Source organism: Phalacrocorax carbo, chromosome 1 (genome assembly GCF_963921805.1).
Source record: "Phalacrocorax carbo chromosome 1, bPhaCar2.1, whole genome shotgun sequence".
Taxonomy (NCBI): domain Eukaryota; kingdom Metazoa; phylum Chordata; class Aves; order Suliformes; family Phalacrocoracidae; genus Phalacrocorax; species Phalacrocorax carbo.
This window is the reverse complement of record NC_087513.1, coordinates 58,376,673-58,404,525: the sequence shown is the minus strand read 5'-3', so window position 1 is coordinate 58,404,525 and position 27,853 is coordinate 58,376,673. Positions and strand designations below refer to the sequence as shown.

At 40.7% G+C, this 27,853-nt stretch overlaps 1 protein-coding gene across 1 annotated transcript in view; it reads right to left on the bottom strand.

The window, feature by feature from the left end:
- The window catches only part of MYH9 (myosin heavy chain 9), a 71,744-nt gene extending 44,240 nt beyond the window's left edge, over positions 1 to 27,504 (bottom strand). Inside the window, exons 1-3 of the mRNA XM_064455513.1 lie at positions 27,351 to 27,504; positions 11,319 to 11,671; positions 5,480 to 5,636 (exon numbers count right to left, since the gene is read on the bottom strand). Of these exons, the coding sequence (XP_064311583.1) occupies positions 5,480 to 5,636; positions 11,319 to 11,651 (490 nt within the window). The 5' untranslated portion in view covers positions 11,652 to 11,671; positions 27,351 to 27,504. The remainder of the gene's footprint in view (positions 1 to 5,479; positions 5,637 to 11,318; positions 11,672 to 27,350) is intronic.
- Positions 27,505 to 27,853: the final 349 nt, after the last annotated feature.

The window sequence follows — 27,853 nt, the reverse complement described above, 5'->3', positions numbered from 1 at the left end:
TTTTGGTTCCTCAGTCCGTCCTCAAACTTCTCTTCTGACCTCTACCGTAGTCTTACAACCAACATCCTTCCATCAGCGCTCTAACACAGGAGGAGCCCGAGGCACCTGACACACTCTGCTACGTGGAACCACCCCACTGGCATAAAATCTAATCACATATGATCACTGTGGTGCTTTAACCTACACGTGAGTTTGAGGAGGATCAAAAAGACTCCAGGGGAACACCAGAACAGAGCCTTAGAGCCTGCTCTTGCATTATCATTTAAGGAATGCATTAAAGAGAAGTTTCAAAATGCCTATCATCAAGTAAAAAAGAAAAAAAAAAAAATCAAATGAAGGACAAACAGCATATTCAAGACAGCTCTCAACAATAGAGCTTCAAGATGCAAAAGTAGAAAATCACTTGAGTTGGCAGGAACACTGCAGTGCCAAGATTCAGCTTTGTATTATCTCAATTTTGAGGACAGTCAGGAGGAGAAATGTAAGTTTTACTTAAAAAAATGAAATATATCCTACTAGGTCAAATGCAAATATTTATTTCCCCAAGCCCTTTTTGGACTAGAGCCCATACCCGTTTTCTCTAGCATTCCTTAACTGAATCAGGAGATAGCAAAAGAGGAAAACAAGTTAGGCTGTCATTTTAGGTTACACAAATGTTTATGAAGTTCTGACAGGAAAGAAAAACTGGTATATAGCCTGCAAAAGCTCAGGCAGCTCATGACACTAAAACAGTGACTGCAGGGAGACTGACAGCAAGGGCTGAACCATTACATAAGCAACTTCCAGAGAGCTCCTGCTCTGGTTTACTGGAATGAAGCAAAAAGGGTGTGGTAACTACTAAAAAACAAGTGGGCAACGGACTCTTTTTTTAGCTTCTTGTTCTATTGAAACGCACATTTCAAGACACAGATTTTTACAGCCGCGCTTAGAAATCTCAAGTAATTCAAAGCATGTAAAACATTTCTTAAGAAAAACAGAAACTATGTACTTCCTTTTCTTGACATTTGTATATAAAAACCATCAAAATGATCATCCTCCATAATTAGTATCCAAATTTAACGTTGCCCTTTGCACTAGAAATTTGGACAAGTCTTCGAAACAAACTAGTGAAACTGCAGGCTATACTCCTTTGGGTTTAGAGGGAACAGTACCTGACCTTTACATGCAACTTGAGACATCTGTGCCTCCACATAATCTGAACAGCTCTGTCAATCAGGTATCCCTGAATTGGTAAGCACACCCAGAATACTGATTAGAAAATAAAGACGCACTTTGGGACCATGCAATATACAGTGCAGCATAGCAGACCAATGCCAAGAAGCAAGTTGAGAAACAAGAACTGAGACCAAGGAAGTTAAAACAGAAGTGTTCTACTAGCTTGGAAACTTAAGAAGTATGTAAACATCTGAGAATTACAAATAAAACACTTCAAGATTATGTTCTATAGAAGCAGATTGAGAGGACTGTTTCTTGTGAAAATGACAACTGGGCCTGAGGTCCATGCAAAGATCTACAACAGATTTATCTTACAGTAGCTAACACTGTTCCCAACCTTAATGTAACAAGGCCAATAAAAATCATGGACTTACTATGCTTCAGAATTTTTTCTTTTAAACACCAAACCCAGAGACCACCTAACTCCCAAGTGAATACTAGAGCAAGGTGCTGGCTGCACAGGCTCCTTTGCAGACTAATCCATCATGGTCAAAGAGGGTTTGATCACCGCACAATAATTTTAAGAGTTTTGTTCAGTGAACTGTTAGGAGCCTTACACTAGTATGTGGAGAAACTGGATGAGAAAGGAGATGGAGTACATTCATTAGCAATGTGCTGTCTATTCCCCCTCCTACCTATATCTTAGTTGAGCAGGTAGAGTTTTGGAGACCAGAATAACCATACTGATCTAATCTATTACAAAAGTTTCAGACAGTGGCATTAAAACAACCGTCATGCTCCAGACACCAATGAAGTTTCTAGCTTCTATGAGTATTTCACATAGAAAATTCCCAATATGTGTTCTAAGTAGACAAACAGGTGCTGTTTCACAGCTTTAAAATTTGTTTTTAAATAGATCCCTTGCAGACTATGAATTGAGGTATAGACTGTACCTCATCAGTGTACAATGTACAGCTGCACTAGAATAATGATCTGTTTGCTCAAGACACCACTCCACTTGCAGTCACTGTGCTTCAATCATCAGCGCCAGAAGAGTAATTCTTCTGAACGCAGTCAGACCTGAGGCTTCAGGCATCCAGGTAATCTGGGGAACAGCGACATTAAGATGAATAGTTGTTTTTGGAGAAAACAATGTTACACTTTTTTTCTTTTTTCCTCCTTTCTCCAACCCAAGACATTAAGACTTAGAAATGAAATGACAGCATTATTTTGCTGCCTGGTACTTAGAAAGACTTCCTGTGCTTCAAGAGCAGAACTCTGGAGGGAAAAAAAAAAAATCACTTTGAACACCTCCATCATGTGATTGCTTCAGGGAAGTACCCCTGGTGAAATTTAACAAAAAGCAATTTAACCTCTTAGAATATATAAATGCCACGTGACACATTTGTGAATGGAGTAACCACAAAAAGAGGACCAAGCTTACCCATAGTGCATCAGCATAGATGCCTGAGAAGGGTTAAATAGTTTCTGTATTAGGAGAAGTTGGAATAAAGCTCTCATCGTCCTCTCCCTTCCCTATTTCCTTCCTGACAAACGTCTCTTTGAATGGCCTGCTTATTAGAATACCATAAATTGACTGAAAATGAAAAAAAAAAATTCAGAGTCCTAATCAATTAACATTCAAGGCTTTTCCGCTCTGTCAGCTTAAGAGAGAACTACACCCCATGCTGACAGAAGTCAGAGTCAACAGCTTGCTATCCTTCTCCAGAACATGAAGGATTCCCGGCCTTCAGGGCTCTGAAAATAACCTAGGGAAGGCAGCCTAATCCTAAATGCCTCCGGCTCATGTGAAGCACCAGACCCTTTCATCTTCTATTCTCTGTAGAGATTCCTGCCATACCACAGGCTGCTGCACCGAGCCTCCCCCACCGCTAAGCAATTCCACTGAGAAAGTGGAAAAGGAATGTTGCTTTCCATTGCCCTAGAGGCTAGCCAGGACCAGAGACACTGCAACAACCTACTCACCTTCACTCCCGGTAGCAGACATTGGAATGCTACTGTTACCCTTTGCAACAGGGAAATAAAGCAGCAAATGACCCTAAAAATCATCTGTAGGTTCTTGCTATCACGAACACACACATGAAGCAAGACACACTCAAAAACCTTTCCAAACCCAGTTAAACAGGTCAAAGCAGGCTAGATTGAAAGCTAACTGGGAACGATATTCTCATCCACCAAGCATTCCAAAAAGTCAGCAACAAGATATCTCAAACCAGGCAAAAAAGATCTGGGGTCAACATTTAGCCTGTCGATACTGATGAGAATATTGCACAGCTAGAATTGTTCTGGGAAAGGTAAACTCTCCAGCAGAGTTCATAACACTTTTCCTATGCTAGGAAAACAGAGGCAGGGCTGCCAATCTTTAGCTTTGTACGCCAAAGCAATCTAAGCCTGGGATTTCTGAGTTTTAGACATCACTTCAGCGGTGGTCTTATGGAGACACCTTCTCTTTTCAAAAGGAAAGAAAATATCCATGTAGGTTGATCAGTAGCTCTGAACCACCATCAGACCAGGGAAGGTCACCCATCCCTTGTCACAGAACTTCAGCTGTCTGGATATCCACTGCCACATACTGAATTATCTGGCAGGGATGAAGGACAAGATGCATGCACATGCAGTTCCAAATGGTTTAACTGTTGTCCATAGAGGGAGATGGACTTCTTCAGTCTCCTTACAACAATGCCAAAGAAAACTGCTTCTGATTCTACAAAGAAAATATTTCTTTTTAGGGAACAGTAACTCTGGTAGGGTTAAGATAATAGCTTGTTTAAGAAAAATATGTTGGTACTTGAGCTGACAAGGAGTGGGCAAGAGAGAGAAGGAAGTAATAAAGGAAGCAAAGCAGTGATGAGGTTTATAGACAACCATGGTGCCACGTATAGTACAGGCAGTGCATCTGTCTTTGTCCTTCATGGCAGAGCCAGTCTTTGTCTGAGGGAAGTAAAGTCCTTTTTAGGTCCAGGTTCAGTTTTTTTCCTCTGGGTACAGCACTCCTTTCAGAGTAACACATCAGCAGTATAGCTGTATTTCTTCAAGAGCTGTCACATCTTCAACAAAGTGCCATCAGCACCCTGCCACCAGTCTGCTGCAGCACGTCTGTATGGCTCACCCCTCCCAACACAAGGCTTTTACAAATACGGCTTAATAGATCCATCATGTTAGCTCTCCCATGTGCTCTACTCTGCATGGCACCACACTTCAGCAACCTTTCTCAGCATTCTCCACATGTAAAATTTGTTTGAAACCACTAACACAGATACGTGGAAGGAGTTTTTCTTGCTCCCTTTCCACTCTGGGCAGCCATATCATTATAGTCTTATGCTTAGAGGTGCAAGTGATAGTTAGGGCAGGGAAAAAGCAGAACTCTTTAAAACAGTATAATTAGAATTGTGAAGAATGTTTTTATTATATCTAGCCTTTGTTCAAAAAGTTATGCTAATGACAAGACCTAGGAGAGACAAACACTTTAATCATTTTTAGTCATCAGAAAATAAAGGAGTAATCAAATTCATACAAGCCACGCCAAATTAAACTGTTCACTTAAACCTTACAAAGCATGCTTCTTCACATAACCCAGCTACAAACAGGAAGAAAAGCACAAAATACCTCCATACTGGAACACAAGCACATGCACTGACTCTGTGAAAGACCTCCTCTCAGAAGGAGGGATATGCATAGGCCATTCAGAGCTCAGTTTTTAAACGTCCTCAAGTGACAAACATGCAGCAGATAATATATATGGTTCTTTACTTCTCATTTGTATACATAGAGAAACCCAGGTCAATCTGCTTGCTTTCTTTTATTCTAATGAAAAGCCAACAGATGTATTTCATATTGCCTGATAGTAAGTTTTATTCTTAAAAGAATAAGAACGTAACCAAACAACTCCTGATTAGTAAAACTACCACTGACCATCGCACTTCAAAATGCAGGTTACACTAAGCTTGTTTCACCCAGCTAGACTGTATGACTGGATTTTAAGTATTTTTGTTAAAAGCTTCCATCAGCCAACACACATGCTTACCCACCTACAGCTATTGTCCAATAGGCTCATCGCTGACACCAGTCTGTTCTTTATGTCAAGTTTAGCTCTTGCCAGTCTCTTTGCAAGGTTCTTAAATCCACTAGAGCAGGTGAAAGCTATTCACCTAAACAAAAAAGCTGGTACGAAGTAGGTGTCTGTAAGCAAGGACAGAGGGGGCAACAACACCTTTTGACAGCAGAGAGTTGTGCTCCTACAATGTTTTGGCTGCAGCCTTGATCTGTGATTTCAACAACAGTCATTATCTCAGTCAGCACTCACCTTGCATCATACTCCTGTAGGCTGTGTCTGTGATGGCATAGATATGAGGGGGCATCTCATGTCTCTTTTTGCCTTTGTACATCTCCACTATTTCTTCCGAGTATATGGGCAGGTTCTTGTAAGGATTGATTACCACGCAGAACAGGCCTGAGTAGGTCTGGAAAGGAAACACCCCAGCAAATAAAGACAGGAATTAAGTGTTGTATACCTGCACAGTTTAACAGTATATTACTTGGAAAAAAACAAACAAACCAGACCTTTTTTAAGTCATTCTTCCAGTGATGCCATATGGGATGCTTCCCACTAAGCAATATTAGAATCTGAGCAACAGCTAAAGTCATACCAAATTGACTAGCACTCAACCTTTCCAAGTATGCACAGAGCATCAACTGACACATTAGTCACACTGATATCAAACTGGCCTGCTCCCTGGCTAATTAACAGTCCACTAGGACTGTCTTTTCTTCCTTTCAAAGTTCCTATATTCAAGTGCCCGTTTCATTATAAAAGGTAGATGCTCAGCTCCTAGAAACATGCATTTTATTATATTCTGCCTCACGTTTACTATGGGTTTATCCAGTAACCGATCAACTACAATGTAATAAAACTTCAAGCCAAAGTAGTTCCTGAAAGAAAAATAAGACCACTGTACTCCTTAGAGGTTTTTCAAGACCACTGGACTAGTCTGAATTCAGCATTGACCCCGCTCTGAACAGGAAGTTGGATTAGAGGGCTTCCTAGAGACCCTTCCAGCCTGAACACTTTCATGATTTATAATGTAACGAGTATAACTAGACCTAGATTCAAAACTGTAAATTTATTAATGTAGTATAGTTCTGAACTAGTCAATATAGAAAACAATTCTAAAGTATTCCATGCTCAAAGAGTCAGCAACATTTGCCAAAGTTTACTTCCAGTTCATTGTAAATTTTTAATTCATTGATCTGTGACAGCAAGCCTCAATTTCTCAGTCGGTTTCCACTGGCTTAAATTCTACAAGTTCTAAGAGAAGACAACTGTCAAAATACTTCTAATTAAAATATTAAGCTTATTTAAAAAAAAAAAACCTTTGAGACCTGGTTACCTAAAAAGAAAAAACCCTTTCAAACATTTTACTTGCAAAGGGAATAGGAAGAGCAGAGGCTTCTTAGATATTTCCTAGGTATTCTAAGAATAGCATTCCAAGCCTTGCTCCTGGGGTTTAAAGCTACCCTAGTTCCCTGTCAGTTTTAGAGCCAGTTGTTTGAAACATCTGGATAGGAGCATCTTTCTACAGCAACTTGCAGTGCTACCAGAAGAGAGTACATTTGGCACTTCATTTCTGTTGCTACCATCTCTTCTATTGTTTGCTCCATGAAGAGTGCTTCAGAGTGGTGAAGAGTTCTCCACAATGAGCGCAGAGAATACTTAATCAGATTTAGCCTCTTTAGCTAGATAAAGGTAAGGATTAGACTGTAGTGATCAGAATGGTGCAAATAGCATCTACTACACAGTTTATGGACTTGTATCTGAATTTTCCTACATGCTGGCTTACCATGAAGTAATTAGCCCACTCTTAAAAGCAGCAGATTCAAATACAGCTTTTACCCTATATCCCCCAGAAAGCAAAATTTTTATAGGTATTTAAGATTCTTTTTCCATACCCCAGTATAAACTATCGGGAAATGTTTCCAGACCTACTTTTTTTTTTTAATATTTGAGGAATATTTGAATAGCTGACAGAAAATACTAATCTCTTTCCAAACTGGGAAACTATGAAAGTTAGCTAAAAACCTGTTAGTGTAGGACTTCTAAATCGCAGAAAGCTAATTCAGTGAAATGTTCTAATCAGGGTAAGTTTGAGGTAGTGCTTGAAAAGAACAGTTTAAGGAGTTTGCAGAAACCAACTTGGCAATGGTAGTTCCTTTTGCCTGAGCCTTAGTTCTCCATCATGTCAGACAGCACTTGTACAGCACAGAATATTAGCTGAAAGACTGGGTCATGCTTTCCTGACCTTTGACTACACTAGTGGAAGACAGAGTAGGACCAGGAGGAGTCAATGCAAGAGTAGCATGTTCACATTACGTGCAATACACCTTTTCCTTATGCCAGTGTAGAAATAATTGACGTTGGAGTCAACCGAACTGTAAGAAGAAAAGCTGTAATTTTATCAGGGTGCTGAAAAATAAGTAAACAAAAACCCTCTAGGCTGCCAGTTCCAGCTGTCTGCATTAGCAACCACCTTACCTCAAATCCCATGGCAACAGCAACATGCACATAGTAATCAAAAGATGCCCTATATAGTTCCCGTTCCACCCCTACCCACCCCCCCAGCAACAAAACTAACTCATGCCACAGACTGAACCTACCTCTCCTTTGAAGATGTTAATAAAGCTAAATGCATGTTTGCTGCTTTTGGAGGATTAGAAGCGAGAACAAAAGAAAAGTGGTAGCAAGTACTGTGGTAATATTGCACAAGGAATGTAAAGTTTTCTTGTGTCTATTTGTGTGATTTTTTTTTTTTATGGCCACGTTTGCGGATAAATTAGAATTGTTGCTTTTCAGGTAAGAATAGTGTAAAGGTCTGAAACTGGACTGAAGTAGTCTTATGGATGAGAGCAGCAGTTTAGAAAAAGGAATACATTCATTTCAATTACAGTGATGAAGCTATGAAGCAGGTATGCAGGAAGAAGCCATCACCTTTTTCCAGCATTCTGGTTGCCAGGAGAAATACCTAAGGGAAGTTTCCTTGCAGTATAATGATCTTGGACAGATGTGTGAGATGATATTTTTGTCTAATGAAGAGAAGCAACTAATCATGGCTGGGAAAGACAACAGAGAAAGACCACTGCAAATCACGACTGCTGGTGAAGCACACTGACAGAGTTTTATATAGGAAGCAAGTTAAATTATATTGAGCAGAAGCTGTCCGACCTAACAGAGAGAAGACAAGAGTCATCTTCGTCTTATTAAAGTACAAGTAGACTTACATGCATAAAGCCCTGAATTGAACCCAACACTCCAGTTGAAAGGCTAATCTATTGTAAGCATAGCTGGCTTGGAAATCTGTACTTTGCTTCAGACATTATCTCAAAATAGAATTCTGGCATTACCTTTTGTTAACCATTTCAAGTGACACGTGGGCCAAACTGAAACTAGTTTTACTTTTCTAACTGCTAAACTAGATCTGAATAGCTGAAAGGACCATCTGCAGCATGGCACAAATCCAACAGCATCAGAAAGTTTATATTCCAGCAATGTTAACGTCAATGAAATAACTGGAACTTGTAAGTTTTGAGTTCCACACTGAATACAAACAAGGCAGTTCAGGTAAGCAACACAGAAGTTCAAAGTGATCTTCTGATAAAGTATTCCAAATAGAAAAGGTTAACATGAAAGACAGACTATTAGCAAGTCACCTCAGTGCAGAGCCAATCAGCATATGGCAACAGCAAACTGGTGTCAGACTCAAGCTCTTAGTTCTTGAAATGTTTGTCACTCCCTGCTCAAAATTTGTCTGCACCAGCCATAAGACTTCCCCTTCCTTTTATAGGATGAGTAGACAGAATAATAAAGTTATTAAAAAAAAAAAAACACGCAGAAAAAAATCCACAAAAAGAGACAAAAAAGCACAGCCCTGCTGGCAAGGAAGAGGAGGAAGGGCAAGAGCAGAACTAAATTATGCTCGCGATCTTTCCAGAGACATTTGTGCTAGAGATACATTGGGTGTATTCTCTTTCTTCAAGAGGATTAGAGATCAGCTAACAGCCACTCCAATGAAAGTATTTTAAGCCTTTGCATTAATCTTCTGACTTGCTGAGAACTGCTGACAGGTGAGATCAGTCCATTTCACAAGTGCACAGAAACATGGTTTTGGCAAGACTAAGATTCTGTAACAGAGCATTACTATGCTAGGTTTACTTGGGTGAAGGGTGTGGGATTTTTTTTTTGTACTTCTTACAATCCAGTTAGAACTCAGTTTTACAGTCACAGACTATACCTGAAATTTCAAAGGATATCTTGCAAGATATGTGAAACAGCCCCATTGCATAGTGTGCAATAGACTGAGATGCTGTTGAATTATTTTCAACAACTTATTACATAACCTAGCAATATTTCCTGTTCTAAACATGTTACACATGATCTTGCACATCCTATTTCATCTTAATACAAAGATTCTTCCCTCTGAGAATAGATTTTGATCAATAGTCAAAGGAATTATTGACAACACAGAATCATTAACTGCATCAACCTCCAACTACATTAGGTCTCAAAATTTTGACATCAGAAGGTAGGAGTCATACTAAATGTATATCAGCTTTGCATCCTTCAAATGTTCTCTGACAGTTTCTGCAACAGTTGTCTATATGCCTTTGTGCCACTCCAAAAGAACAGTGGTCACAGCACTAGCCAGAGCCAGAGTTTCTAGCTTGTGCTCATGCTCCTTAACTTAGAAAGCAACAGTTCGCAAAGGTTTCTACCCAAGATGGATAGCTAGGGTTTTTTCCTGCTATGTGGCATCTTAAATACCACTGGTCCCTGTTAGGGCAGAAGAGATCATCTATAGCTTGCCACATAAGATGACTAAATAAAAGACTATATGCCTTCGGGTATGATGAAGCAGTAAGCATTCAAAACAACCCAAAAACATACAGACAGATATTGCAGGGAGTTTTTACTAATGTTGCTTTGTCCATAAGACGAGAGAGGCAGCTTTTGGGTTTTGGCAGCACAAAAAGGGGCGGGGAGGGGAAAGCTAGACAGACTTTCTTCAAGGGCTGTATTAATATACATGTTTATGTATGAAATTTATTCTTCAATGCATTTTATTTTAATAGATCTTCTAATCTACTATTAGGAAGATTCCATAGTGCCTAAAATACTGAATATCCAGCACTTCTACATCCCTCAAGATTCCATCTCGGGCAGTCCCAGTTTAATTCCGTAAGCAGAGGCTAGTCTGAGAATGTATAAACCAAGAAACACTGTTTCCTGTTTTAACCAGTCACTGCACCCAAATTTTACATTACTGATTAGTTTAAGCATTCATTCTATGCCTGCAAAGTATTGATAAAGTAGAGGCTATCAGAACCAACACCTGCTAGATAAACAGAGGTCACATAAAAAGGAAAATCAGAAGGGATCTGAAGAACCAGGTCAAGGTTCCAAATTCTCCTTCCCCACCTTTCCTTATTTTTTGCTTTTGGTATTCAGTGAAGTAGTTGCTGCATGCTTCATTGGGTACAACCATTGGTCCCATAAACGGTATCTTTGTCGTTTCCACAGCAATAAGAAGCAGGAATCTCTGCTCTTGTCCATTTTGGGGTGGAAAGAAAAGGAAATATTTCCTATCTGTAAGCACATGCAGGCACATATGTGCCTCCTCTAGTAAGACACTGCAAGATTCAGAATTTTTCTAACACAAAAAGCTTGGCATTAGTATTCTTTCCCACTGAAGCTCCAGACGTGGGAAAATGCAATTCAGATGTTAGGTATATTAGGACTGTGTTTTTATTATTATTTGGGTCAGTTCAGAGCAGAGTCCCTGTTTACCACTTTCCAACTGCTCTCACTTCTTGCTAAAAGAAAGTTAAATGGCATTCAAAACATCCTGCAAATGAAGACATTAAAATGTTAAAGACAGATTTACCACAGCATTCCTTGAAAGCTTCAACATTAACTAAAGCAGGATTGGCATAGTTTAGTGAAAAAAATTTAAGTAGAGGGAAGAAGCTAAGTTACACGAGTTGCGTATAAAGGCAATGAAAGGTTAACATACATGTTTTAGAAGCAAACTATGACAGTAAATTCACATACTACGTAATCAAGAACTCTTACCCCAATAGACAAGATTACTTACATAGATCAGTCCTGAGTAGTATCTCTCCTTCAAGTTGTGAAGCACAGAAGCCTCATTCAGGCATGTCAACTCTGCCATATCTTCCACTTTAGAGAATTTGGGAGGGTTCATCTTCTGGATGTCATCCTTATTTACTCTCACTTTCTTCCCATTCTCTGCCAGTTCCACGATGGCCTCATCTCCTACTTCTTCTTTCAGGCTAGCTGCCTCAAACCCATTCTTCTCTGATGGAACCCATACCAGCTTCTTAGCTGCCCAGTCAGCCTGAGTCAGGGGGTTATTAATGATGTTTTTGTCCACATAAAGGTACTTATCTGCATCTCTTTGCGACATTGTGCTTTAGAACTGCGGACCTGTGAAAAGAGGGGAGGGGAGAAGAGATATTTTTAAAGCCTCAAGTTGCCTTGCAAATTCCTAGAGCCATACAGGCACATGCTAAGTACCCTGAGTCTCTGGACATCAGAGCATGCCTTCCCCTCCTTTAGTCTCTTGTTAGTAAGCACTGGTAAGTTGTCAAACTTCCAATAAGGTCAAGGACTTGCTTGCCAAGAGGATGAAAAAACAAAACTAGCAAACAGTTAAAAAAAAAGCCACCTACAACAAAACACTGACCATTAAGCATTTGGACGCCATTATTTGGCAGAAAAGAGAAAGCACATTAAAGTGGCAAGCATCAAACAATTTGTAAGATGTGCCAGTACTCATAGCATTAGATACTGTGTTAGAAACATTCAGGTCAAGATTAGCCCTTCACTGCTCTACTTGGTAGAGATATTAGCTTAGAAATATAATCATAAATGTTCAAACAACACTTTTACATCCTACCTCCTTGTTCTGATAAGCTACAAATCGAATACCACATCATCTTAGAAATGCCAGGTACCTGTCTAGGCAATACATGAGGTGCACTTTGCTTCTAAAAGGCATCATCGATAATTTGAGGACACCAGTTAAGACCAACATTAGATACTTTCCATCGCCAGCTTAGTAGCAACACCCAGCACACTAGTTTGTACCTTTTTTCCTAGGTAATGTTCAGTAGCAAAATACTTCCAAGAGAGTAACAGAATAAACCTGTGGTCAGGAAACTCTACCACTAAAAATTCTCTATCAAAATCCTTGTATGAAGCTGTGGTCAGGAAGAGGAGAAAGTACCACTCCTACAAGAGGAAGATTTAGGCAGCATGCTTAGAAAATGGCACCCTAGATTTAGCGTTTCATCAAAATCAGAACACTACTGTTAGACTTTCCAGTTTATAAGGCAGCAATTTTATTGGTACCATTCAGAAATCCTTTCAATCAGAAGAAAGGACTGCATGCGTCAAGGCTCATTAACCATGTAACAGCAGCCTCTTTACAAGGTCTCATAAACATTACTTCTTGCATCCTTCCTCACAAAGATACCAGTGTCCTCAATATATGTTTTTCATAACTTGGATAGAATCTAGTTCTTTTGGTGATGAAGAGCTCAGGAAATTAAAATATCAATATTAATGTCATGGAAGGCTGTCAGGATCTAGAGGGGTAACTTTTCCACAGAACACACCCATATTTACAAACCAGCCTGCAAATCAAATCAGTGAAGTCTGACTACAGATACTGCAGACAAAAAGGTATTGAGAGCAGGGCAGAAGCAGTTCAACTCCCAAAATATGCATGAGAGCAACAATAGATGTCGAGTCTCAGCATTAGCAAGCAGTGAATGAAGCCAGAAAAACATCAGCTATAATAATGATGGGCACAAACGCCCATACCAGTCATTTGTAAGCATGTAGGGAAATTCCTTTCAACAAATGTATCACTGTAGGTGGCATGCAACTTGGTGCCAGACACTGTCCAGATAGCCATATATTCACAGTCAAATATTCTTTAGCAAACAAAGAGAAAATTACTCTATAAATAATAATTTCCTTTAACTTGAGTTTAAAATCTTTGTCTTAAGCCTCACAGGATATGCCAAGCAGCTATCCCACACTTTACCTCATCTTTCCTTCCCCACAGGGTCACTGACACTTCCACCTCAGCCACCACAATGGTGATTCTCAGAGCAACTCCTTCTCCCTGGCTTTTCATATTTTTATTGAAGATAAAATAATGAAGAGATTTGTTGCAGAAATAAGATGTAACAAACAGGAGGCTGCCATGAAAAATTTGAGTTGTCAAGAGTGCTCCAAGACCACCCTAAAACAGCTAGCCTGACCGAGTACGCACGAAATAGAGAAGACTAACAATTCAACAAAAGATATTCGGCCTCCATGACATTGCAGAATATCATCTGCAGGTTGTGGTCAAAGGGTTAAGCAAAGGGAGTGAAGGGAAGGAAGGGAAAAGAGAAAAAAAAAATTCAATTGTGTTCAGAGTTGTATCAGGTTTGGCAAGGCAACAGCTGTTGCTCTACCCTCCATTACACAGTTTCCTGCCTATGTAACTCCCAGAATCTAACCAGTTGCCTTTTTTGGCTATAATCAGGCAGGACACAGAGGCAGTATGCTTCAGCTAAATTCAGTTTCATCATTTCCTGAGGAATCCTAAGTAACCAGCCATCTGAAGTGTCCTACATTACACTGAAACATACTCCTCGCTTCCCTACTGTCAGAGTACATGCATACTATTCTGTGATTCAGTACACCTTGGAGATTTATTCTGGGATAAAGACTAATTCTTTTTGGCTAAGAAATATATAAGGCTACAATAAATCTTTCAAGGGGTATCCCCAGCCAGTTCTAGACCTGAAGAGAACTAAGGCAAGAAGTTAGCTACAGAGAGGTTAATCAAATCCCTTACAGTAGGAGAACCCCTGAATTATCTCACACACGGCAAGACTGTGTTCTTCAGCTGCTAAGGGATCATTCTATAGCATCTATCCCTTTTTATTTCCAGGACTGAAAACAATAACTATCACAGTGACAAAGAACCTAACATGGTTATTCTAAAATCTCACTAGACACCACGTGGTTTTTTTTAATGCCAGTACTACTAAATAGTAAGGAGATTCAAAGATGGTCTGTACCTCAAACTTCAGACAGACTTGAAAATTGCCCTATTCCATGGCTGCAGCAGTCTTATTCTCACCCTCTCTAACTAGTATTCATATGCTCCAGAAGAGAAAAATCCTCAGGTACCAGAACTGAAAAAACTGGAGGATCACACTAAGATAACATGGTATTAGTGCTATTCTCGAGGCTGACTTCTAACCCACAGGGCCTCTAAACTAGCAGTACCACAAACCAACCGTTAATTTGCCTTCTCCACAAGAACAGTACCAGAGGAATCGGATTCAGCAAGTTTCATCTCATGAGCTCCAAAACTTAGCCTCCTAGCTTATGTTGCATTTAACTGGGCATTTCTAAAAACCCCTCAAATGGTCAAGGAAGTAAGTCCAGTAAGCTCTTGCAGCCTTATAGCAACTCACAATGAATGCAAGTCATTACCATTTTAGGAACAAATTAGGAAGCAATTTGTTTGCCTAGTAGTTTGCATTTTGGGTGTAGATAATTATGTGGGGCAAGGACATTTATCTTTACATGGCTATTGTGCAACTGCCAGATGAGAATACCGTTAACAATATTCTTTTTAATGCAACACCAGTCTACAGGTAAGAAGACAAAAAAATACAGAAGGAAGACAGACCATCCTTGTTTTGAGTTTAAATGCCTCCTTCCTAGTATTGTTTCCAAAAATGAAATACTAAAGTCACTTCCCTGTCAACCCAGTATGCTCCCTTATTGTGGTTCACAGTAGTCTGAAGAACAGGCTGGTCAAACATTGCTTATTTTCCATTATTTCAGGTGCCAAAAGACATTCTGTTGCCATTCACTAACTACATAGTTGCCACAAAGATGCCATACAGTTATAGATGGAGGCAAAGTGATCTCTACAGTCATGAATAGGATGGGACCAAGCCATTAATGATATGTAGCCCAACCTTTAAAGAAAAAAACATTTCAAGAACCCTTTACATACATATTTCCCTGCAGATTCTTTTGAGATTAACAAATTAAACACTGGCTGTAAGTTAAGATGCCATGCATTCCCTTTGAACTAAGCAGAATTACCCAAAGCCCTCATTTGAATGCAGTCATGGACAGAAGTTTGCCTTAGCCTCTTACAATTTCATAGCCTTAAGGTTTGAATTATGAGACACTTCACACGCTCCTCTCCCTGAAGTATCAAGTGCTTCCCAAAAACCTGGCAACAAACACCTTGTCTGGCTTGGAAAGGTCTAAAAGCTGCCTTTGCTATAAGGTCCCTTCCTTCGGATTAGTGTTTTGCAATGCTCAAAGCATAGAACATTGTTTGCAATTTAATTTTCCAGAACTATTTGTATTATTCCCCCCACCCCCTCCCAATGTTTACTCTGTCAGCAGCCACAGAATTGTTCCTGGGACTGAGCCACTGCTCAGTAAGATGAGCTTGGGCTATGCTAAACTATCGAGGTAGCAGCTGAAGTAGAAATACAATTAATATATTCAGAAAGGCATTAATGGCAACAGTTAAAGCATCACGCTTACTGACAAGTATTAGAGCACTAGCTAGGCAAGGAAAGCGCTTTTAGTTTGAGTTATCCAAACCGCCACTTTGGAATGGACAGCTTTAATCACAAACCATTTTCCTGCTTTAATGAATTAAGCGAAGTTTGTGGAACACTGGGCTACAGAGAACATAAAATAGCCAGATACCTGTACTGTATCCTTCCTGATTCAGATCACTGTTTCAGAACTTTGCTATAAGACTGAGCCTACACAAAAAGGGACATAGGTGGGTAATTCCTAGAAGTTTTCTGCTGCTTCATATCCACCAGTAAGGCACTGTTATAAAAAATTTCTCTGATCTCACATTAAATGATCCCCCTACATGATTTGTCTAGAGGCCTTTATACTAGCAGTGCAAGAGGAACTACTCTAAAGATCAGGGTCACGAATGAACAACAAATAGCAAATACATTTAGACTAAAACAAGTCAATTCCCTTTGCTTATACAGTTCACATTTTAACAAGTATTTCAGGAACATAGTTCCCATGCCATCTTCCAAACTGGCTTACCTTTAGCAGGTTGTGAGAGAATGGCATACAGACAAAAAGCCCTTTCAGAGAGCAAAAGGAATGTACACCATTTCTACAGTCAAGACAAGACTTTCACACTAGAAAATTACAGCACTACCGGTCACTTACAGTTCCATTTCAGTTACAACTAAATTGTCCTCAGTGAAGAAACTTCACTCTTTTAAATACATAGCATTTAAAAATAATCTGACTTTGAGAAGGAGCTAATGATTCAAACTAAGTTTGGTCAGTAACATTCATGTGACGGGAATCCTTGTTAAGTGTGCAATCTGAACAGCTAATACTTGCATTATTTTTGCAAACTCAACTATTTCACTTTCCCCAGCCAGCTGAATACAGTTCATCAAACCAACAGAAACAGTTGCATTAAGTGCAGATAGAAAGCACAGTAAAGTAGACTTTAGTGGCCAGGCTGCCTACAGTGACCATGAACTGACAACATGAAAAAACAAGAGCCAACCCACCAAAACACACCCCTATAATTCCCTTGTATTTGCTAAGAAACTGTTCAGATCTCATCTGTTTAGATCATACTAGGCTGATGCTTCACAGCTCCACGTGCCAGGATGTTTATGGGAAAGAAGTTTGTTAGCAGAAACAGCTCCGATTTGTAAGTAACACCTACATAAAAACTGAAGTCTCAACTGTTATGGGTGAGAAATAAATTGCAGGGGGGAGGGGAGAGAGGAAGGGAAGGGGAAAAGCTGGCAGGAAGCTGAACTGATGGACTGGTTATACATCTGCTTGTTTCTCAAGTTCAATATATTGTGACACACCAGTGCCTGATGCTTCAGACTGAACTCAAGAATCATGAGTTTCAGTTATCCCACTAAAGAATACAACATTGGGCAAGTACACAAGTTTGCAATTAATACTCCCTCAGATATAGCCCCCTGAGCTGAAGGCATTCAGCTACACTTACCCTTTTTGTTCAGAAGGCCATGCTGCCATGCAGACTCATTTCTTCTAGTTTGGCTTTATTTGGGATTCATAATGATTGCTATTAGGCTTACTGTCGCTCACAGCTTTCCTCTCTAGTCACAGTCTGACGCACACAATACATTGTTGAAAGATTTATTTCACAACTGGAATGCAGATTGCTGGCAATTATTATTGCATATTCAGTTTGACTGTAGTGCTGCCCAGACTTGCCAGCTACCGCGTTTATTACTGTAAGTTAAACTCAAGGTAGAGCACTAAAGTGCCTCCTTTGGAGGCACAGGGCTCCAGGAATCAAGGACGTGGCATCTACTTATTTAATCTATAAATTATACCTGTATTACACAAAAGTGATCTACTGACCAGACTACACTTAAGACAGAAGAAAGAAGTTGAAGGGAATTCTGGATCTTCCAGGTGGCCTAAAGGTACCTGGCATGTATCCTCAGAACAATGAGCATGGAATAAATGTTTCTCAATTTCTGTGTGTCCAGCTCTCTTCATCAGCTGTCAAGCACCACTTTCTGGTATGTGGGAAGCAGCACTTGCATATTCTACTGTAACAGCTGACACAGGAGATTTGGTCTGTGAAGCTGGGACTTTCCATGGCGAATTGCAAAGGCCACAAAGCCATATACAAGTAAGACGCTGTCCTTACATACCAGCTTAGTAGTCACCTTTCCTCTCCACTGGGTTCAAATGAATGGCAAGACTGGGAAAACAGAAGCTACAAGCACAGCACCTACAGATGTCACATAATGACAATCTTAAGAGGCTAATTTTGGTACCAAATAGTGAAAACAGGATAGCACAGGCTTCACCACTGGCTATACAAGCGCAGAAACAATCTTGGGCAACCACACTGCATACCATAAAGAAATTCATCACCATCGGTTATGGGCAAACATGGCCAGGCATTGCTTTCCTAAGTCAAGGCTAGGAAGGGTATGCTTGCCCCTATTTTAATTGCACCTTTTCAGTTCAGCGAGACACAAAGACACATTATCATGTACATGGCACCAGTAAAGTTAATCAGTTCTACAAAGCCTGTGCACATTGTTTAAACACATGAAACACTGGTTTAGGGAGGGGGAGGGTAGCCTTCTGTTGATTTCAAGTCCAGTCTTCAGCATGACAAAGCTAGGCTGGCTGCCACCCAACCCCATTCACTTTGAATAAATATTCAAAGTTTACAATCCTGCATAATACACTTTCTGCAACTGTTGTTTCTCATTAGTGCCTGTACAGTACATGCCTTCTCAGCAGAGGAGAGAATTCCTCTTCCAGAGACAGTGTGCCCACAAGGAAAACATTCCAGGGGGAGAACACATTCTTTGTGACCACTCAGCAAAGTAATCCCACTTAAGGAGACAGCTGTAGTTCAGAAAACTGCAGCCCATCCCTGCTGTTCAAGCTGTTTTGCTGGAAGAGTTGTTTTCAGGAGGTATAATGGACTGCAAAAGTTCTCATCGGGCATGCAGAGTTGCCTAGGGACATTGCATGAAGGAGGGAGGAAGAGCTTGGAAAGTTTCAGCCTGTCCTTATTATCTCAGGGTCACTTTTCATCCCTTCCCTAATATTCTGATTTAAGGCTAAAAATGTATCTGTCAAGAACTCTCTGGGGCACTGAAGTGTAAGGCAGCTCTTCCAATACACACTTCTATATCAATTGCCTTTGTCAACTCCAGGTTTCATTTCATCACAAGAGGAAACAAGGAATAAAACAATTATACCTAAACACAGAGAAGAAAAACACAGTTCCGGTTCACTCTTTTAGAGACAAATATTTAGCATGTATGTGGCTAAGATAAAGTCATCTTACAGGAGCAATTATCCTTCCTTACGTTAACCGAGAACTTGCTTTGATCTCAACATCAATAATACTAATTTTCTTCCAGCTCATATTGGAAAGAACCAAGAATCAGTGCAGATATGTCTGGCAAAACATTTTTTAAAGTATTATTTTCACATTGCAGCAGAAAACCAAGTTTCTCTAGACACTTATAGCTCAACCTACTGTGCCAAACTATGATCATGCACAAACAGCCTTCTGCTATATCACATACTTTTATTCTTGTTTCAAATAGTTCTGCTCCACCATTAACAGCAGCTATGGGGACAGTATGCAAAATCCCTGCCACAGAGAAGTCTACCACATTTACAGGGTCCAAGTTTGATTCTCAACTCTCCTAGCTATACACAAGGATTTATTAAAAGGACCTACCCCTGTTTATGAAGGTGATCTTGGAGGTGCGGGCAGGAGTAGAGTGACTCTGGACATGAGAACAGCAGCAACCTCTACACTGAACGAAAAGCTATATAGCCTTAACCTCCAGGATGTATAAGGAGGCCAGGCTGCAAATGACCTCGCAAAGCATAAATATCAAGGCCAGGATGGTCTGAAAAACTTTTCAACATTCTGATTGTGACATCCTCCTATGGCATTCAAGGTCTTGCACCGCTTTGTGGCTCCTGACTTAGATATCCATTACAACCAATGTTCCAGAGAAAGCCCCCAGTGTAGCAGAACACAAGGAACACTTGCCTGGTCTGTACACCTTAACCTCACGCTCATTTTCTGGTTAGCTTGGTCCTTTCCTGACCTATGCTTTCTTCCCTAAATGTCAGATATATCAGTCTTTAAAAAGGAACAACATTAAGCACCTCTTACTTTAGAATTTGCCCAACCATGCCCTCCTGTCTGGAACCCCTGAAGCGTTGATTTTTATATTAAAGGAAAAGAAAGGACTCATCTTTCAATCTGAAATCAGTAAAAGCAAGGGCACTTGAAGTAGGAACCTAGTCTGAATTGTTACAGTCATGGCTATATGGCATATAAGATTTTCTCTATTCTGGCATTACAGGAAAATACTTTTTTGGGGGGGGGGGAGGGGGAGGGGGGGTGTGGGGAGATAATTATTCCCTTCTGACAGGAGACTGACATACAATGACATTCCACGGTCCCAGTAAGGAGAGGTAAACATAATTTGGAAGTTTCCAACAAAGTTTTCCTTTCTGGCGTAGCAGGATAAAAAACAACAGGAGGAAACACTGACCATAGAGTAGCAGAACTGTTTCATGTGTTGCCATCATAGTTGACAATGCTCTCCACAACCATATACGTTACAGTGCTGTGGTGGCGAGGCACTGGAACAGGTTGCCCAGGGAAGCGTGGATGCCCCATCCCTGGAAGTGGTCAGGGCCAGGTTGGATGGGGCTTTGAGCAACGTTGTCTAGCAGAAGGGGTCTCTGACCATGGCAGGGTATTGGACTAGATGATCTTTAAGTTCCCTTCCAACCCAAACCATTCTGTGATTCTATGATATTATTCTCCTTATCTACACAAGCAAGAGCTGAACCACTACTGGAGTTGTCCTTTTTTCCTGACAGAAATGATATAATACAGCGTGGTAATATTTATCAGTTTAACACTCTAAAAACTTGATGTAGATTTAAGAACTAAAATATACTAAAATCTAATAGTTCTGCCCATTAGGAAAAAACTTAGAATTTGCCACATAAAAAGATTAACTCCCACTATGTGGAGGAAGAAGGTGCACTGACTACGCACACGTATATGCCAGTACTATGCAGACAATATGTGGATACTTAATTTTTAGAAGTTACACCAGTTTGTCTAATAAATTGGCAATCCATTTTTTAATGAAAAATGATGACTAATAGATCTTTCTTTTCACATTTGTGTATTCTCATTTTACATTTCCCATCAGGTACTGCATTAAACTGGAAGCTCAAGTTCATCTACACAAAACTTTGACTCGGGAAGGGCCATTAAAACAATTCAGAATAATTTACTGCATATGAAAGGTCAAAGACTCTAGTATCTGCTATAAACATTCATAGTGCAATATAACCCAGATGATAACAGCTAAGTGAACTAATTGGTTTAAGTCACAAATCTTAAGTTGCAGTTTAAAAGAGTTTTTGTGCCTGTGGAGAAATTTTGTGCTTATGCTCCTCTAAGAAAGAAAACCCCCTTTGTCAGTAAGCAGACACGTCAATTTGAAACACAAGTTTCAAGTATCCAATTACTTAATTATTGTAAATAGTCCACCATATACCTGCATCCATAATCCCATATCCATTTACTTAAACAATTCTGTAAAGTCTGAATACATTTTACTTAATGTCAAAAGAAAGATAAAAACATCTTTATCTCTGACTAACAGAAATAAAGACATCTGAACAGCATCTATGAAGAAGAAATATATTAAGTTGTACTCTGTTAAAAAAAAATAAAATTCTATTAATACAAAAAAATTGGTTTTCTTGGACTACTTCAGGTGCATTTATAAGCAAAAACTAAGTTTTCTTCTAGGTAATTGTTTTCTGCAGTCAGCAATTTATGAATTAAAGTGCCTCTTTCTGGATACCTTCATCTCAAATTCACCCTTTCTGATCTGCTCCACTAACTGAACACAGTGAAAAACACAGCCACCCACTCACCCCCACAACCACCCAAAAAACGGAAGAAGAAAGATCAAAGAAATATGTCAATACCTTCCCGTACATTTTAAACTATGACTGACACGGCCAAAACGGCAGCCAGAGAGTACTTTTCTTCATCTACATAAAAAACCTGTCAAAAGTCAATTTACCTCATCAACTAACTAGTTCCAAGTGCTTAGCCAAGAACTTTCTCATCCAGTTCATTGGTTTGACTTCAGATTTACATTCAGTATTTGTTGCCAACTTCTTACATTTATGCATCTTTATTTGTTCGAATATGCCTAAGATAGACTATCAATTTAAGAAAAAGAAATACTACCAATGAAAATCAATTTGTACTCACACTTTTCTCAAAATAATTCATTTTATCGATTCAGAGCACAGGAAGACTGGAATCTTTTGCATTAAATATCAACCAGACCTACAGTGTAACAGTCACTGCCAAAAAGACCTTACTGACTAAAATTTACCTACAAACTGATACAACAGTTGTCTTAAGTCACATTTGAAAAAAGAGACAGAGGCAACTAATTAAATTTTTTATTGAAATTTTGCTGTAGGTTCAACTCAGTGTCTTTTTTTTTGTGGATATTTAAATCACCTCTAAGTATGTCAGTAAAACTAGCTGGATTGAGTGCTGGCCACAATTGACTTCAGCCAAAGTAAAATTCTGCTGTACCTCCAAGGTTGATTAAAAGAGCCCAGATGCAAGTGAACTGGTGAAATTTTGACCTTAAAAGAAAAACACAGATGAATGTACTCTCATCACTACAAACAATAAAAAGGGAAGTAAACTATTACAAGAGCATGTTTGAAATCTTAGATTTTAAACAGGAAGCTGCTTAACAGAAAAAAAAAAAAACTGACTGCACTGGACTGTCAAAGTTGAGCTGTAAAATTTCTCTAAACCTCTCTTACAAGTTTGAATGCCAGCTTTGCTTTCATTCAAATCAGAACTCCAGTTCTGTGTTGAGGCATATATCACAACGGATTTCCTGCCAAGAGTCATTAAAATGGTAGTTCTTGATGAATACAAGTATTCATCAGTTAAGAAGACTTTATGATACAGATTTCCAAGTTAAGTTTCGCTCAACGTATATTAATTATTAGCTTGAGTTTACTGAAATCACTCATCCATGTGGTTTTATTTACTACTCTCAGTAGAGGCAGCATATACATACTAGGAGAAATTCAAATTTCTAGTCATGAAGACAAGCAGAATTCAAACCCTATGCACAAAACTCTAGAGGCGTAAGTTTCATTAAGAGGTCGTGGAGTCAAACCACAGTATGCAGAGTTATATTTCATTATACCTCTCTGCATCCAAGAGCAATACATTTGTAATACTTCTATAAGAAATAATTTGCAGTAGACAAGTATGCTAGATGGATTTTACAGTTTCCACTTCGCCATGTTTAAGAGAGACATGACTTAGCAGTACTAGCTCCCGAACTGTTGTACAATGAAACCAATCCCACTTCCATCACTGGAAAACTGTAGACACTACTACTTCTTTAAGACTTTTTAGGATACTCAGAAAGGCAACATATTGTGCTGAACAGTAACAGGCCAAAGTGCCATTAACTGAAAACAGGGACTAGTCCATTACGCTGAACACGACTGGGTTGGAGTCAGGTCAGAAGATATTAAGCTGCTACAGTACCCGAGGACTGCAAGACAAGTCAGTGTTGAGATTACTACTTCAAGTACTCAGAACAAGTTCTCACAGCCGCTTTAAAAAAAAGTGAAGCAGATAAACCATAATTAAGATGAACTTGTAAACTGATGCATTTAATTTAGTTGGACAACACCCATTTGCATTAGTTTCAGGGCAGAAGTTGCATTTGTGTTTTTGTCTCATCATACTCTATTTAAATCTGGTTGCTAGTTTCCATCTTTCTACACTAGGAAATTAAATTAGAACCATGGTGTGCTTAGACTGAAAAGAAATTTAAGGTACAAGGTCACCAAGCCACCATTAAGCTAGAGCAATTGCCAGCAAAAACAATGCCGCTGTAGGCAATCCTGTGCTATTATAGTTTTGTTCCAACCCACAGAAGACTTAACACCAGGCACACAATTTCTCTACTTAACATGCAGACAGCTGTGCCTCAATTATACGCTGAGAAAACAAAGACTAATAAGATATTTATACAAGAAATCAAAGATAAAAAAATGTATTTTAGAGGGCAATGAGTGCATTATTGAGTCAAACAAAGCCATATTAAATCATACACTCAGGATTAGAGCTTTGGACACCTTTCAGTTGATATGCACACTAACTCTGGGCCTCTAAAACACACTGTAGTCATCAGTTAGGTTCAGCATGTTACCCAATAACCTGAAGCTACCAGGCAAGAAAGCAGATGTAGTACACAGGGGTGGGGGATAAGACAACCTTAAGTTTGGCTTCTGCTTTCAGTAAACCTTGCATTAACCAGACGGCCTCCTGCACCTCCAGCGGATCCACTTATAATCCCACCCCATTATAGTCACACCAATTTGTAAGTGACAAATCTGGAAAAGACACAGGCCTAGGGATGGGGGTAGAAGCAAAAGATTCAGCAGAATCAGCTTGGAAATCTCAGTACCTATGGCATGTGTCCTGTCTCATCTGTTCAGTGTCCTGGAGATTAACAGAACACCTGAATTTTCAGGTATAGACAGACTAATTTAATCTCACAGTAAAACTGAAGTATATTTGCATGTAGTTAGTAGCCATGCCAATATACATACACTCCCTTGTACCTTCATGCGAATAATTTGACAGAGAACTAACCTGTGAATTATTAGTTATTATAAACATTTAGTACATTATTTTTAAAGACCTGCCAAGATAATAATGGCTCAAGTTTTCAAGATAGTTTGTTGCAGTGGTAAATGCAAATCTCAGCATCTGTAGTAGAATTATTTGCAGTGCCAAATACTGTTGCAAAGAGGTTTAAGCACCTGTGGCATCTGACTCCACCAGACAGTTTTCAACTCAAACTGAGTATCAGAGCTGCCACCCGCTACACAGCTTGAATACTCTACAATGTTTTTCATGATACCAAAATAACATGCTGGGCAACAGATTATTTCAGCTTCCTATGTGAGAAATTCTTCTCATCTCTTTCCTACAACTTTACTGGACAAGTAATTTTATTCTTTTATTATTATTACTTATTCATTACTGATTCATTTAAAAGATTATGGTGTAGCTCTCACAACTTATTTGTCATCTTAAAACATTCTGAAGTATATAAAAATCAACCTAGAGAAAACAATGAGAAAACCTTATTCTTTCATTTTCTCTTCAGATGAAAATATCACACTGGTACTTTTTTTGCCTTATGAGAATAACTTGAAAGAAAAAAACAAGCCTTCAGTTTCCACACCCATTCTTCTGTGACAGACAGTACCTGACTATTTAGTCTTCCTGATTATACAGAAACAGCCACATGTTACCCAGCAGAGCAAACTTTGAGGTCAAGGTCTCTTCTCCAGAGAACTTCCAAAATCAAATCTGGGCTATACAAGTCAAGCACCCATGAGATGACGCCATATTACAAAAAGAACCAGGTAACTCACCAACTTGGTGCTAGTCATACTCACTTTGAGGTTCCAGGTCAACAAATATGAGAAGTTCAGACACCCATTTCTATCCACTAATAGCAATTTTGCAGCTACCTTAGAGTTACTGAAAATTTTGGCTGTCCACCTCCAGAAAGACAGTGCACACACTATGAGCAAGTGCAACAAATAAAGCCACCAAGAAGGAGAACGCATCAGTTTAAACAGCCCCACCCGACATGAAGCTTCACAGCACTGCTGCATTCTGTGTTGCTTTTACAAGGTCAGATAAGCAGCACAATCTTGTGTTTATACAGTTTTGGCAATTGTGATTAACAACTTCAAAACTCTTTTGTGCTAAAGGCAGCTCCACTTATATTTATCAATTGCTTCCCCCTCATTACAACTTCCTAGTTAACAAAAATATTTGCTTATCTCATTTAAATGTCGGGAGAAAGCACTACAGTTGCAGACAGCACATCTATGAGTCAGTATATATCTATACTACGACTTGCCATTTTTACTGGAATGCCACGGATAAGTGAACTCAGTCACATTGTTACCTAGTGACTGATTTCAAAAGCATCTTTACACAAGCAGTAACTGATTAAAGCACTGTTACTTCGGAATTAAAACTTTACTGTATCTAAGCTTACAAACAGATGATGTATGAGAGTCAAGGAAGGATGTGTAATTTAATCTTCCAAACCATGGTATAACAGCCTCCATGCAAATTAACTTACATTTCTTTATAGCATAGGGCAGAGGCACAGTAATAGTCTGCAGGCCAAAGTCCATCTACTACAATATCTCTTTAAGTTTGATGCACAAATTCCTCATGCATTACTTGAGAGATTACTCTGTTAAGGACAGACCTGCTCACTTCGAGAAAAAGCATAGGTTCTTAGTCTGCTCTGATGGAGTGTGGCTCAGGATATCATGACATAGGATACAGAAGAAAAACCTATGGAAGAAGAAAGACGAAGAGCACAAACGGTGTTTCAAGAAGAAAAAGAGGAGGAAGGGAAAGAACTATAAGGAGGGGGAAAAAAGGGGGGGGGAATTCAACAGCCACTGCGCAAAGATGTAGTTTACGTCTGAAAAAATCCACTTTATTACCAGAAGCACATCACTGCTTTAAAACTCATTTCACCCTGCATTTACGCAAACCCTTATTAAGACCACTGGGTACACACCACCCTCAGGGGCTATGAAACTTGTTAGTTTCCACACCTACTGGAGAGAGGTTAATAACGATATCACTAAAAGAGAACTTTTCCTACTCGCTTGGAGGTGATGCCTGAAAGCACAAGCTATCTGCAAGAGTTTTTACTGCAAGCTTCATCTTGCCCTGTCACTCCCTCCTCCCTCTCTCCTGGCTTCACTGCACAGACCAAACCGAACGAGGAAGTGGAGATCTGAGGGCGGAAGCCAAGCCCATTGCAATGTCTGCAGAAGGATTGTCAGCCTGTGACTCAGGCTACAGCCCTGACAGCTGCCAAACGGTCTTACTTTTTCCCTACCCGTTAGTTCCACAGGACGGACACTTAAACGCGGGGGAGGGGGGAAGAGAGGAGGGGAGACGCACCGGGGGGAGCAGAGAGAGAACAGTCCGGTGAAAAAGAGCGCGAATAACGCCACCCCACCTCCGAGGCGACCGGTGGTTAGCAGGGCGGGGAGGGAGGAGAGAGGCAACTCCCTGGGCATAATGCAACCGTGCGGCGCAGCGGCACGCACGGCCCCGAAGGGAGAAGGGGGGAGAACATGGGGCGGGACGGGGAGCGCCCGGGGCATGGCAGGTCGGCGCCCAGCCGGGCTGCCTCCCGCCCGGCTCCGCGGGGAAGGCGGAGGGGAGCAGCAGGGAAGCGGCACCTCCTCGCCCTGCCGGACAAAGAGGCGCCAAGCCCGCGGCGGGGGGGTGGGGGGGGGGTGGGGAGCGACGACGAGGGGACGGACGGACACATACACGATAAACCGGGGCCACCCGCGCCCACCCGATCGGCTTCACCTGAGCCCGGCTACGGCGGAGGGAGGGAAACGCCGCGGCGGCGGCTACGCTCCTCACAGCGAGAGAGTGGCGTCCTGATGCTGCCGGCTCCTCCCGCAGGCACCGCGACCGCCTCTCGCTCACCGGCACTGCCAGGCGCCCAGCCGAGGGGAGCCGCCGCGGCCCAGCAACGCCGCCGACCCGCCTCCTCCCCCCCCGGGAGCGGCACCGCAGGCCAATGACGGGGCTAGCTGAGAATTGACTGCCGCTGCCGCCAATAGGAGCCGGCCGCAGAGTAGAGGCGAGCCGTTGAGGAAGCGGCTATCAGCCGTTAGCAACGCCCGGGCGCGCGTGGAGCCCCGCCCCGCGGCGGGCCTAGCCCAGCCCAGCCCAGCCCCGCAGCCGCTCGGGGGGCGGGGCGCAGTGCGGGGCGGGTCGCGGTATAGTAGAGGTCGAGCCCGACGGCCTTGGGAGGGCGGGTGGTGTTCTCTGACTTTCCCTAGCCGGCCACGGGGCCCGGCCGG